This window comes from Falco cherrug, chromosome 1 (assembly GCF_023634085.1).
Source record: "Falco cherrug isolate bFalChe1 chromosome 1, bFalChe1.pri, whole genome shotgun sequence".
NCBI classification, from domain to species: domain Eukaryota; kingdom Metazoa; phylum Chordata; class Aves; order Falconiformes; family Falconidae; genus Falco; species Falco cherrug.
Genome location: NC_073697.1, coordinates 51,927,784 through 51,942,356, shown reverse-complemented (window position 1 = coordinate 51,942,356; position 14,573 = coordinate 51,927,784). Strand labels below are relative to the sequence as shown.

Below are 14,573 nucleotides of genomic sequence, written 5' to 3'. Positions count from 1 at the left end.
CACTCTCTGGTATGTGCTTTTAAAGTTTTTTCAATATTTAAATCACATTGTCAGTATCTATATAGCACTCCCATGCGCTAAACACCTGAGAGGCCAGCATGAAGAGAGGGCCCGTGCCATCTAAGTACATAATGTAAAAAAAGTGAAATACTGATTGGTATTTTGCAAAACTTGGGCAAGCACATTTGATTTTTACAGTGCCTTTTCTGGTTAAAAGCACAGACCCTTAGTATCCCACAGCTTGACAGAATTTCTGTAACAAATGTTGAATGAAAAAAACTATCAACCTGCTCATCCACTTAATTTCAGCTGCCATCCTCACAGGTTGTGACATATGCTTGGTCAAAGAAAACACGAGTTTCAATTTATCTTGTTACCTGTCCTCACACAGCAAGTTCCTTGCTCAGTGACAAGAGGCTAATTCCAAATAACCCCGAGCTAGTGCCAAGACAACTGGTTTTCTGGTTTTCAGCAGAGGAGCACTGATGTCATTCAAAACCAGAAGTGACCCAGTCTTAATCTTGGTCATTTACCCAGCTTTTTATTAAACACAAGATAAAAGTTTTCTGCACTGTGAATGCTGCTAATAGTCAGCTCAGCAAATGCACCAACAGAGATGCCAAATATAATGAGTGTCTCTGGCTTACACGCTTTTCTTCTCTGCAGCGTGGCACTTCAGTACGCAAAGCTCAGTAACAATTTAAAATTCTGGTTTTCTGCCGGCTAACCCTCTCCCCAAAGAAGCTTTATCTTTTCCCTGAATTTTAACAAAAAGTAAATTCTATTCCTAGTCCACCTCCCTTCAAAAGCCTGCACAGCTGGATGTAAGGCAATTATATGCTCTAGCCACTGAAGCTCATGGTGTTAATTAAGTTACACCAGTTCACGCTTGCGGAGGAACAACTTTTGTGGCTGTTTTTTGATCACGTCACATACAGTCCATCTGATGTGGACTCAGCACAATAATAATCAAAACCAGGTGCTACTGTGGTTCCAAGAGGGTATGGCTAGAAAGAAGAATAAATAATATCTGACATTACCTTATTCCTGATTTTGATGCGCTGGTAAAGATATTCAGGGAAAGGTTTGCGAGGGATGAAGCGACCCATTCCCTTATTTACATGCAGATTTCCATCTTCAAACACAATCTTCCCTTGGCTTATGACCACGAGTGGGGCACCATGGCACTCCATTCCTTCAAAGATGTTGTACTCGACAGCCTGAAGATCAACAAGCATACTCACTGCAGGTTCGGTACAAGATCTCTTTGGGTTAGTAACATAATCTGCATTGGTAGGGATAGTTCTAGACAACTGCCATTAGATGGTGTAAAAGATTGCTTTGCCTGAAGGAAAAGCAACGCATCTCGATATGAAATTATTTTAAAGAATCTCTCTGATCAGACTTTCTTGGATCAGACTTTTCCTTTCCATTTCTCACTTTCCATCTGGGCTTTCTCTCATTTGTTCAAGAGGACCTTCCGTATTTAACCAGAGCCTCTAGAAGTACAATAGCCTTAAGGAAGGAAAATTGTGACTCAGCTGCCAAACAGCAGAGGACATGGTCCCACCAAGCATCTGCTGTGACTGCGTAAGGGAACTCCAAAGGGGCCAGCACACGTATTTATATTTCTGTCTAAAGGAGTCCAGAAAGGACCAGGAAAACCTGAATCTAAATGGGAATAATTGTCAAAGGGCAGGTGATGATTACTTTCTTCAAAATACAGAGAGATCTGAAGACAGAGAAGAAGAAACTGAATTGCCTAAACTTACTTTTTAACGGTTTCTAAAGGGTTTTGCCTTTTTTATATAAACCACGTTACTGGATTTCCAGTAAAACTTTTAGAAGAATTCCACAATATAAAAGACCAAAGCACTGAACAATAAGACACCAGCTCTGAGACAGACAACACGTAAGACAAAACCTGTCACAGTCAAAATTGAAGTGATTGAGTCACTGGAACTCCGCACCAAGGGCAGAAAAGTATGCAGTAAATAGAAAATTAAATAGAAAATCCCAGCCATGAAGCTGAGGAGATCTGTATTATCAAAATATTTAATCACCTCTCATAATTTAGAATACTGTTGATTTAATCATGCAATTTATCATATCAGGTGCTTTTCAGGTAAGCAAAAAAAAAGTGAGCTAGCTTTAAATTTATCATCACAGTTTTATTAGCTTCAGCTGCACAGCTGCTGATTCGTACCTATTTACAGCTCTGCCACAAGCATGCAAAAAATAGTGCAATGGTATACGCAAAGAGAAAAGAAATCGTTCCTGATCCCACTGCTTCCAATGCAATATTTCAATACTTCCATCTTCTGAAACATTTACCAGTTTCAGAATAGAAGGAGGTAGTTACCCCACTCCTCTATATCCTGTGCATTTGGTGCTCATGTGAATTAGAACAGCTGAAAAGCAACAGTGAAATTTCTTTTTTCCTACCGTTTTTCCTTTCCTCCTTACCGATTTATGGCTTTTAGCTGTTATAGTCTTCACCTTATCAGGGTCCCAAATAACCACATCAGCATCCGATCCTACAGCAATCCGGCCTTTTCTTGGATACAGATTAAAGATTTTGGCAGCATTGGTGCTGGTGACAGCTACAAACTGGCTCTCATCCATCTTGCCTGTGGCCTAAAAACAACGTGATTTGAGCAAAACAGGCTTATAAAATGGGGGTTCACTATTCAGAGTACTAGATGGTCAGGGAGATACCGGAAAGCACGTAGTTCAAACACATGGTGATGTTGCGTGAAGCGAAGATTTTATCAAGCAGGACTTCATACATGGCACATTACTTGGGAGTTTCAAATAAATGAATGTCCTACTCCTGGCATCCAAAGAAAAGCCAATAACACCTTACTGCAGATCACACCATCAAGTTAATCAGTTATCTGAGGTCCCTTTCTCTACAGAGGTGCCAAAAGTGTGTCTTGTTGCTAGTTCTAGTAACTTCCATTTAAATGGTTTAACAATTTTAAAATAGAGAAACTTATATGACTATTACAAGATTAAATAGAAGATCAAGATTCAGACTCTTTTTAGAAACACTTCTTGCAAATGAAGTCCATTTTTTTTTATAATAATTTTTACATAATTTAGTATTACCAAACCTATACATCTAAGTAAACCAACCCCAACTATAAAGTCATCGCCCGGAGAAATGTCACCACTAATTGAACTTTTTATATACTCAGTGATGGCTTAACAGCAGCTGTACACAACAGCATTTTGATCTCTCAGCAGAGTATTTTGAGGTCTTCCTTGGCAATAAGCAAGAACAATGTTCCAAGGAAGAACAACAGTACCAAACTTTTAAATATTAAATAAGCACTTACTTCCTGCCTGGTAAAACACGAGACTTGCAAAATATAAGCTAAGTGGTGCAGGACTGAATGTTACCACCTGTAAATCCCATGTTGCAGCCCTTGCTGCAGCTCCTTCCCTTTGTGGCAGTAACAAAAAAGAAACAGCACTGGCTGGCTGCACTGCGCTTGCTTCTCTGCTTTGCTCCTATCTGGCAGATGTCTGAAGCTGCTTCTATGCTTGGAATCTCAACAGTGGTCCCTGAAGAAAGTGATTATTAAACACAGTCTGGGAGAAGTGCTCATGAGCACGTTGTAAATACTACCACTTCCCAGTCTGCAAGATGCGTTTGAGCGCAATGCAATGTGAGGTAATGAGTGTGTGTGTGTGTGTGCGCGCGCGTGGGTGTGCATGTGAAGATGGGCAACGGAGTGAGAACATCATTGTACATTAGGATCCACGGAACCATCAAAAAGTTACTAACTTATACCGGCACCCCACTGCAAAATATGCCACTATGGATTACACGTATTGTTCTCCTTCTAAGCATTTTATCGTCTAGCCTCAGGCTCATCCATTTCTAATTTCTCAAAACCAACGAGACGCTTCTCAAATTCAAACGATCCATTCATCCTGTTTATATGGGGTCCATATCAAAATCATTAAACTGCTCCAGATCCTACATCTCCGAGAAGCATCCACCCTGACACAACTGGAAAATTGAGCAGTGGAATCTGGAAGCCTCAGGTCTAATAAAACACGATGGTGTTGCAGCGTCAAAAGTGAAACACGGCCCTGAGTTCATAAAACTGGAGAAGGTTTTTGAGATAAACAATTCACCTCATAGTAGTGCTCTCCCAGGGAATTCTCAGAAATATATTAGAAAGTCACTTAAGTGCTGGCTGAGTCTCCTGGCTTTCATTATTCAGCCAACACTCAATTTCTTTTCAGACCATAAAAGTAATTACTTACTACAGCCTTGTCCCAGACAACAGTCATTCTTTCCTCAATTCCATTGACACCTTCAGGAATCATAGTGAAGTTGTCCTTTCCAATGGCCTTCTGGGCAGTGCTGTACGGGCAATGTCCACTTCCCGTCACCTGCAGGTCCCCACTGCGGAGTTAACATACAGAAGGTTTACACCAGGCATCACCACTGTTATTGTGGTCTCAGACTAGCTATGAACGGGCCTTTCAAGCCTACACACGAGAAGCCTGGCTGTAAGTCATGTCAGCAGCCTTTACATGTTGGCTACAGATCACTGAAGAGTGATGACAGCATTGGACGTCTCCACTTTCCCTCAGGAGCACCCTGAACTCCCAGATTACAGCCCCCTCGGCTTTCAGGCTGCTTATCTATCGAGATCAGGCACAAGCCCACTAATCAGGACAAAGGATTATTCTAGGATTAAGGAAATGATCGGAAGCTTGTATGAAATGTCTGCCACTCTGAAGATAAACTAATTCACAACCACGCTGAAAAACAATGTCAAATTTTACAATGCAAAGCCATGAGCATCAAGCTTGTTTCCCTGCATTTCTCCCTTGCACATACATTTTTCTTGCAAGTCTTACACAAATATTTCTTGTCTGACCTTCCAAAACAGAACCTTGAAAATAGAAAAGGAAGGAAAGTTTTTTATCAGGTAATCTTCTAATTAAACAAAGGCAGGCATATGGAAGTCAAACACGTGCTCTGGATTTATCCAACTTAAAGGTCTTAACATAGAAAAAGGCATGGAGTAAAACTCAAAAAGATCTACCAAATAATAATGCTTTTATTTAAGAAGTCAGGTTTTTTTCAGTCTAGAGAATTTTTTTTTGCAGAGAGCAGAAATGGATCACAGCTGCTCTTGGGAATAAGGAAGAACATAACCAATATGCAGAATCTTGCAAGAATAGAAAGACAAAAAGGAAGATGGGTTCTTCAATATCCACAGGAAACGGGTGCTATTTTTAGGTCTTGATTAAGCTTACAGGAGACGAGCACATTAAAACACACCATGATTTCTCTTCCATCACTCCAGAAGGGAGACGTCCCCAAGAGCCTGTCGTCCTTTTCTTTACTGACTATGCAAGTTCCAGCTCTGAAACATCTGAAAGATTCTGGTCCACAAATTTAGATTCCAGCAAGCTAACGAACAGCCAAGTACAGAGGAAAAAAGTGTCACACATCAGTAATTCTAATGCAATTTTATGGGCTCCCAGCCCTAATGGTTGCTGGCAGTCAGAGAACCTTTGGCCTCTTTTCTGGCTCTTCTCCATGAATGCTCACATCCATCCATCCAGCCATCCAGCCAGTTTTTAGCAAAAGCCAAACCCATGTATTTAATATGGAAAAGGCAGCTATGGTTTAGCTATTCCTGATTATTAATGACTGCCTGGTGTTACTCCATAGGATGAAACCAAATCCATCAGTTAAACATTCATTTATTCTAACACAACAACGAAGTCAAAAAATTGCAGCGCCACTTCTCGCTTTTTGTTGCTCTCCTGTCAGCTAAGTTTCTCATGGCTTACCCTCTCTCTCTTTTCTGCCCTCTGATGAACACAACCATGAAAACATGAATGTCACAGCCAGGCCCTGTACCACTGCCCATTTCCCTGAGGTTTTACTATGCTTCTTACCCCACGCTATTAATTCCTACACCTGAAAGATATTTTTATCTTTATGAAAGATAAAAAGGAGTCGCTTCCTCTGAACTCCCTCTCCTCTGACATTCAATGTTGTTTAATGACATGCACCACTCCCCTGTCTAACCAGCAGAAGACTTCTGAAGCTGAAGCACATTGCTTGAGAGCCGCCCAACACCTCCTTAACTACATTGGCGCTCCTACTGCCTAGATGTACTCTACTGTCAAACAGAGCATCAGAACAACCGAAAAACTGGGAGATGAGAAGGGATCATCACGGAAAACATCTCCAAAAGATGGAATGGTGGGAATTAACAGTGGACATGTGTATCTTTAAATGCCACATCGATACCTCATCATCTTATGCCACATCGATACCTCATCATCTTACTCTTCACTGTCAACAAGGCTTTCATGGCTGGTGACATCTTCCATGAAGCACCAAGATGTCACATGCCTAGTTCAGAAGGGATGGTGTATCGCGGTGGCAATAATGCAGCAGCACACCATGGAAGATGAAGGCTACCTCAGGTGCATGGCCCACAGGTGAAACAAGGACCAGACCTCGCAAGGCAAACCCAGTCTGCAAACCCCATGAGACATGCTGGATTTGTACACATGAGCTTTTCAGTGAAAAATCAACGCTTTCTGGGAAAATGTCACAAGCAGTATGCTGCATACTTGCAGAGGAAGAATGTTTTAAGTTTTTTTTTTAATGAGGGTAAGATATCGGTCTCCTAATGGAAAGTGCAATAGAAAAGTCAAACACTGTTTTTACCATCACTCTTGCATAAAATTCCCCACAAATGCAGGGCAGACTGATAAAATATACAGTTCTTTTTTTAGATTCACAGTATAGATTTAAAGTATTAAAGCCAAAAGCAGGCTAAGCTGCTGTCATTTAGGATCTAGGACTTTAAGCCACTAGAAAAAAAAAAAGGCTTTTTTGCATGCTTGACAGATAACGAGAACTTCTGTGACTCCTCAGTTTGCCTTTCTGATGTTAGTTTAAAAAAGTCATTCTTTGGATTGCAGTTCTAAAAATTCGCGTACTATTTTAGCTAATCTGTTTTGACCCACATACTATTATTTTGGGACTCTCTTCTAGAAAACATATAGCCGTGTCTGATAGAGTGAAGAGCCAGACATTTTGGTACACATTCACATGTGCTGGCTAACAGCCTTACCCTCACACAATGAGCTTCATTCTTTACAGTGCTGATAGTGATGGATCAGACCAGAAAAGTAATTTTTCTTCCTTGTCCTGATTTTAAGGAACAGAAAGCTCAATTATGCAAAATTATTTCTGCCATCAGACTGTCACAACAGAACAAATTCCTGCATATTCTTGCCAGAACGACACATAACTCAGAGTTCAACTGTGCCTTCATTAACAGCGCTGTCCACGCAGCATCATTGGGGCAGCTGAGCTAAAACCTGGGTTTGGTGGACTGCACAGCCTGACCCGCCCGTAAGCAAGGAGAGATGTGTGCGAAGCAATGGCACTGATTGACGGCAGCTTGCCATCACGCATAGGCGCCCACCCACCTAAAGGGCAGCTCTGTCCAAGCCTGGGTTGCACATGCAGGGTCCTTACATTGCCAGCCACGCTGGCACTGCCTGCCGTACAGCCTGCCAGGTAGTCACATGGAAAACTAACCTCAGGAGGAAATGTTTTCTGAAGACCAGTGGGTCACTTTTAGGGTTCAAATACTACTTCTCTGGCTAGAGCGCTGGAGACCCTAGGAAGGGGACGCAGCGCGTGAGATAACTGGTACCACATGGCTTAATTTATAAATAAGGTTTTGAATGGTAAGTGGAGTTCCTCACTCCAGCACTAGCAATCTGTCCTGGTGGGACTTCAGCTATGAATTTCTGTTTCATTTCAAAGCAGATGGTCTTTTGCTTAAGCTAAAGAAGACCCACAGTTGGCTACAGGCAGGAAACACTGTCAAGGGATGGGTTTACAGTCTGGGTTGCTGGCAAGGCATCGCTGATGTCTTCTTATCCATACGAGAAAGACACTTCGCCCTCTGTTGTCCACATCCCTTTCATCTCTCTAGTGGTAACACTCTCCCTGCCAACGTGAAGACAGTCAGCCCATATCCCTGTCCTGTCAAGTGATGGCCTCCAGTTCACCAGCCTGTCTCCACCTGAGTCCCTGACAGTCTCCTTTGCAATCCACTCCGGCCTCTTCCTCCTGCCTGACGTACCTTCTCTGTATGTACCACTTATCTTTGCTGTCTTCCAGCTTGAGGACCCTGGAGCCTATAAAGACACAAGGCAAGCTAAAAGTAAAAGCAAGGCTGCAAGAACTAAACACAAGTAATAAACTTATATGGCTTTGATCCATGCCAGATGAAGGCAGACTAAGAAGTCAGAAGTTTTCAATACAGAGGAGCTAAAATCACGAAACTCTGCTACAAAGACCTACAAGTTAATTTAGGACAGCCCAAGACTCAAAAGCGCTCACAGCTTACAGCCCCACACCAGCCTTGACAAAAACTGCACCAGGAAGGTTTTCTCGGTTCTAGGTATCTCTGCGCTCAGGGACAGCCCTGATTTCAGAAGCTGTGCTTGCCAGCTATGACCAGGGCTTAAAACGGAGCCTATTCCCACAGATGGGGTCTGTCCACCAGGTCGCTGCTTATACTGGACAGTGAGGATGCCATCCGATCACGTATTAACAGTTTGGCTGGAGAGAAAACAGAGAACTAGGGAGAAAGCCAGTTTGAAGTCCTGGGCTAAAGCCTACCTAGCTGCACAACTAGGCATTGCTTGAAAAGCAGAAAGAAAAAGAACGAATTCCTGAAGAGCCAGCAGCTGCCTCTCTATCATGCTAACGAGGAGCTGGAGAGCCCTGCCTGCTCACCTGACAGCCTAAACACAGGGATATAACCGTCGCTGGCCTTCCCTGTCCTTCCCCTGCTGATTTGTGTATGAGGCTAGTCTAAAGGAAACCAAACTGATGCTTAGATGATTCACCCCACGTGTCTTTTGCACCTGCCTGACCATCAGCCTGTAAAAAAAATGAGGATCTTACCATGCTAAGAGTGAATTTAAGTGGTCTGGAGTAGTAGGATCAGGGCTCAGAGGGGGTGAGGTCACAAAAGCTGCAGCCTTGGCCCAGTTTTTACTCCAGTAGTGTGTCCCATCTGTCCCCAGGCTGGCAGTGATAGGCTCTCCAAACACAAGGGGACCTTGGGGAAACAAGGATATACAGGAATGATTACAATCCACTCTCTCTTCAGCACATTATAGCGCTTGCTGCATGCAGCCATGTATAATTCACACACTGCTACACGGCCAGCGTAGCTCCCAGAAATTAAGCAGCCCCGGCTTTGTCTGTACGATAAAAAATTGATCAGGAGGCTCTCTGAGCTACACATCTTTTGATCAGCATATTTACAAAGCTCTCTTTCTAACCCAGAAGGAGACAGTTCAGACCTGGTTTTAATTTGTGCTGTTTTAATCACAGCCACGTTCTCCCTGTTGCTCCGATTCAGAGGGCGTTTAGGTGGAGGATGGGCTCCCGCAGACAGATGCCTTTTTACTACTCCCAGGCTGGGCACAGCACCAGCAGATAGCAGCATACGATCCCCAGCATTGTACTCCCAAGTCTCCAGAAATACAAATATCAAGACGGCATTTTGCTCACTGGCTTTTCCATATGGCTCATGTGCTTTGTAACACCAACCAGCAGAACAGTCTTGACTTGCAAATGCAGCTTCGAAAGCAGCTGCCCCTAGCTCACAAGTCCCCTTTGGGTGCTTTGTAACCTGGATCCCCCCACAGCCTCAGCAAGCAGGGCTGGCCCACAGATGTCCCCAGTGCACATCCAATGGGGTCAGCCTCCAGCAGCAAGGCCAGGAGTCAGCACCAGGCATCTCTAACAGCAGGTCTGCTGCCCAAGCCACCCCTTAGAGGGTAATACCCTGAAATACCACCAAAAGGCACAGAAGATGTGCTAGCCCTGTGAGGAATAAAATACCTCCCTCCCATGAACAGAGATACAATAGCCTAAGGGAAAAGCAAAAGGGAAGACAGCAAGAAGAAGAGTTACAACACAGTCTTCAAGGGGACAGTGTTTCCCAACTGAAAAATGTAGGACTTCCCTCCATCTTTCCCAACTGTAAATATTTAGGGTCTGTGATGGTGTTACCATTCTTTGGCAACCTCTCCCTATATCTTGTGATTTGGGTCAAGATGAACAGGTTTTCCACTGAGCTTCTATTTAACAGCAACAAAAAAAAAAAAAAAAAAAAGACTCTGGGGCAGAAAAGGAAGTCTTTTACCTTTCTTTCTGGCCAGTGCAATGATATCAGCCGCACTCTTGCTCATCACTTTGGTGATGTACACTGGGCAGTTTATTCGACTGGCAATGGTGATGGCACGGAAAACTGCTTCTGCTTCAAGCTGAGGAAAACAAGGAGGAAAAAGTTAACTGCAACAGCAGACTGAATTTAAAAATAACTGGAGGACTTAGCCATATTTCTCACTGTTTAGCAACAACTCTTCAGGGGTTGATTCTGTTTTTTTCCATAAAGAGAGATGCTGTGCTGGGAAACAGGGAGCTAACCCAACCTCAGACACTTCACATTAGGAGTAACCATGGCCAGGCTGTACTTCCATTTAATGGGGTGCAGCTGCCCCAGCACAACTGGCTCCCTGCACCCCAGGAAAGGTCACATCCAAGCAGCTGATGGGGCTCCTCCTTACCTCCCTCCCACTCTTCTGCTTCAACCCTCTACCCTGCAGTTGGAAGGAGAACAAAGCAAGGAAACATTGCTCCAGCTTGGAGACAACATCTGAGCTGTCCCTGACAGCTTATGCTATGCAATCTTTACATAAGGATAAGATGACAGTGAATGCAAAGTATTCCCAAACAGCAACTTCAGCACTATGAACTGAATTTAGCCCGTAATCCATAAAAGCTTTTGAAGCATTGCCCAGTAAGTCCCCTCTGGCAGCATGAAGGCAATCTCCTTCCAAGGAGCCACCTGGGACGTAGGCACACAGGCAGGCATCTTCAGACAGGGGAGCAGTGCCCCCCAGCAGCTCTGCAGACTCCCTTCCCCAGTTACCGGTTTTGTACCTCCTTCCTAGACAGACTCATAGCACTGGCATTCTAATACCCAAAACTCTGTTGTGACTGAAAATATTGACTTGACGGTACAGAAATTTTGGTTCAAGAGTTGTGCTAGAAAAGTCGAGCAACTTAGCCCTTCCAAAACCACAAGGCTTAATTCTTCACAGTTTCGTAAAATATTTTTTTCTTAAATCAGACTGTCACTTTCAGGTTGTCCTAAAACTTTTATCACAATCTATCTATTTGCTCTGGAAGCCCCGAACGTATCCACAGAAGACCAGGAAAGGAAGCAGGACCTCTGTACCTCAGTGCTGGGGCTAAGATGGTCAGATGCACGGTCAGAAAGAGGCAAAATTCCTTTCTGGAAACTGCAAATGCAGATTTTCCTTAGGCCCTTGTTCTCATTAAAAGGGAACAGCAAAATGAAGAAGTACATAAACAGTTCAATAGAAGAATGCAACCAATTAAGCTGATTCCTTTTGCCTTGGGGAGAGGTTATATAAAGATCTGCAAACCACAACAATCTCTTCCAGTTTAGCCTCAAATCCCCAGGCCCTTGTCTCTTTAGCCTTCAAGGAAAGCAGTCACTTCCCACTACCGCCCTCCATCATCCCATTCACAGTCTGAACTGTGTACATTAAGGGACATCTGCATGTCTCCACCTTTTCCTTCTCATTAAAGAAACCCCTTCCAGATGCCTGAGATGATCCATACCAAAGCCTGGTTTTCATTATAAGAGAGCTGCATAAAATAAGCTGCCTTGCAGCATCTTTCCATTCTCGCATATTTACATTTCTACAGCCTGCATTTCTACTACAAATATATCTGCTGGCATAAACGTAGATCGGTACATGGGCGTATGCATATGTATGGTATATATGTACACATGCATCTTAGAAGAGGTTTGCAGCCAAAGCATTTTAATGATGCAGTTAGTCCAAAGCCTAACCCGCAAGCTGCACTGCTGATTTTTACCCTGATATGCCCATTTTTTTATATCATCACAAATCAAATCACAAGGGTCACACTCAAAAAATACATGCACACCAGTGACTTGGGCAGCCAGAGCTGCAGCTCCTCAGTGTACAAGAACACACTCATCCCTGGACCAAGAGAATGCACCTGCTGCAGCAGCAAAGGGTATTTCAGGCAAACAAACAAGCTGTAAGGGAGCTGGACTTTCCAAGTCTGAATAATACTGGAAGAGACTGGGAGAAGCAGACTGCTGCAACACACCCATCTATCACCTGCACATTACAGAAGCCAAGCTCTGATACTACAAGCTAGGCAAAATATTCCCATGAATGCCAAAAAGAGGGAAGGCTCCTACCTCCTCAGGCCTGCTCAGGGCATGTCCCTCAGGTCCGGTGATTCCCATCTCCAGGATACGCTTTTGTTCCTGCAAAGTAAGGATAAATGCTGAACGCCGCTGCAGGATGAAACCCTTGCACCAGGCATCCTCTGGCGGATTAACACCCATACCGCTGAACTGCCCCTTTTTTGTCTGTGTAAATGCAGCTGTGTAAGCCTGCTGATGGGGGAGGAGGACTGAAAACACTGGCTCTAAACTGGTCCCACGCCACCCCAGCGTCTGCTCCACGCAGAGGATTTGCCTCTGCAATGCAACCGAGCGTTTGTGCCTCGAGCCATTGGGCTGCACAGCTGGAAATCTCCTCTGCCCTCCAGAAAGTCTTATGTGACATCAAGACACCAATCCAGGGAACAGGCTTCAACCAATACACTAAATAGTAATTATGGCTATTTCCAGCCTATGATTCTTCCCTTACTTGCACAAGATCCTACCTGGTTGCAATCCATGAAGCACTCACTATCACCTTCCTCAAACTTTTAGCATTGCTGACACTTCAACAGATAAAGTCTTGCCTTTGGCATCCGGTTTTTCTGTAACACTTTTTTCCTGCAGATTGAATCACTAAAATTATGTTTTCATGAAAGCAGAACAGTGCTCTCTAGTTGTGAGGGCGCTGTATCCACACCAAAAAGCCCATCTTAGGACCAATGGAGGACTGTCAGAAAACATCTGTGCCTTCCAGCTTCACAGCAGTGACATAATTTAAAAAAAAATAGTAGACAAAGAAGTGTCATCTAGCTTTTAATTTAAGGTCAAGCAGTGGTATTGGAATAAACTTTTCTTATTGTAGAAAATAGTGGTCAACCACTTCTGGTGGACAATCCTCCACAGGAGCTTGGTCCACATCTGCCAGCAGAGCAGAAGTGGGACCGGAACTGTTGATGCTCCTCCAACCCTGGCCTGCTCTGCCCACTAATGGGCCAAGTTGAAGAAATGTAATGATTCTTTGAAACAGACAAATGTCCTCTGGAGACCAGGATGAAGTTACCAAACGTACTGTGTTGCGTCATCTAATAAATTTTTGATCCCAGGTCCCCAAGGGCAAAAAGCTCACACATTACCAACACACTCCTGCAAAACCTGAGCAAGTTAATTTTCATATATACTTTTGCCTTCGTTGCAACCAATCAAGGCTGAAGAGGCATTAATAGGAATGTACTAATCTGACTGTGTAATTAAGAATATTTTGGTTAGAAAACCATAATCTTTCATATGTATTCTTAAAAACAGCTGCTCTAAATCATTAATGCAACAGCTCTGAACAGTGGCAGTTGAAGACTTCAGATAATTGAAACACAACAAAAAATAAAGTTACAACCATATAAAAAAACCCCAGCAAAATGGCAAAGAATGGCTACACAAAGTAGAATAGGTTTGCGTCTTGAAGCAAGTCACAGATCACGCAATAAAATCAGATTACACGATAAAATTACCCCCTGTAAGAGGATCTGAAAGTGCTAATAAGCTAGAATATTTTTTAGATAAAATCAAATTAGTATTTGCACAGGGGGTAGTCCTGAAAAACCTCCCTGCAGGCAGCTTTCTTTTCACTATCCAAATAATCCTTCTAAATAAAAGCATAAGGGAAGTCTGATTTTACGAGACAAGGCAACGGTGAAGAAATACATTGATGTATAACATAACACACATTTCTTTACTGTTTCCTCTTTTCCTCGTAATTTTTCTGTCCTGTATGTTCATACTCCATAGCTGTATATTAAAACTGATCAAAGAAAAATGTAACTGAAACAGACTTATTTCAGAAATGCAATTCCACGACTGCACCTTGATTTTAATGAGGATTGTACTAAAACATCATGGGTGCCGTTTGATTTGATTCATTTTGCCATTTGCACAGTAATATTGACTTATTATGTTTCTTATTATTCATTTTCATTCTACTGGATATTTTATGTCACATTAAAACTACAAATTACATATTTTGGTAGTTTTAAATCATGCTAAACTCCATGGGAAATCAGCCTTTTTTTCCCCCCTCTTGAATCCAGATGAGGGTTTTCATCTGGTTTCAGTGGGGGAAAGCCACAACTGCACTGTACGTGCCTGTTGACCCCTCACCATTAACTTCTGAGCCCAGTGGTTATTTCATCCAGACTTGAAGGGAAAAGGGAAAGAAGGCTTTCAAAGGGGGTAAATGCTTACCAGACA

General features: G+C 43.0%; 2 protein-coding genes across 8 annotated transcripts in view; one reads left to right on the top strand and one right to left on the bottom strand.

Moving 5' to 3' along the window:
* CRMP1 (collapsin response mediator protein 1) overlaps positions 1-14,573 on the bottom strand; it is a 51,520-nt gene that overhangs the window by 4,399 nt on the left and 32,548 nt on the right. For both annotated transcript variants that reach the window (XM_055720574.1, XM_055720636.1), the window contains exons 7-12: positions 12,363-12,431; positions 10,239-10,359; positions 8,987-9,143; positions 4,282-4,423; positions 2,467-2,637; positions 1,041-1,220 (exon numbers count right to left, since the gene is read on the bottom strand). In XM_055720574.1, coding sequence (XP_055576549.1) covers positions 1,041-1,220; positions 2,467-2,637; positions 4,282-4,423; positions 8,987-9,143; positions 10,239-10,359; positions 12,363-12,431 — 840 coding nt within the window. The remainder of the gene's footprint in view (positions 1-1,040; positions 1,221-2,466; positions 2,638-4,281; positions 4,424-8,986; positions 9,144-10,238; positions 10,360-12,362; positions 12,432-14,573) is intronic.
* Positions 1-14,573, top strand: part of EVC (EvC ciliary complex subunit 1) — an 81,289-nt gene that overhangs the window by 65,557 nt on the left and 1,159 nt on the right. The window lies entirely within an intron of this gene.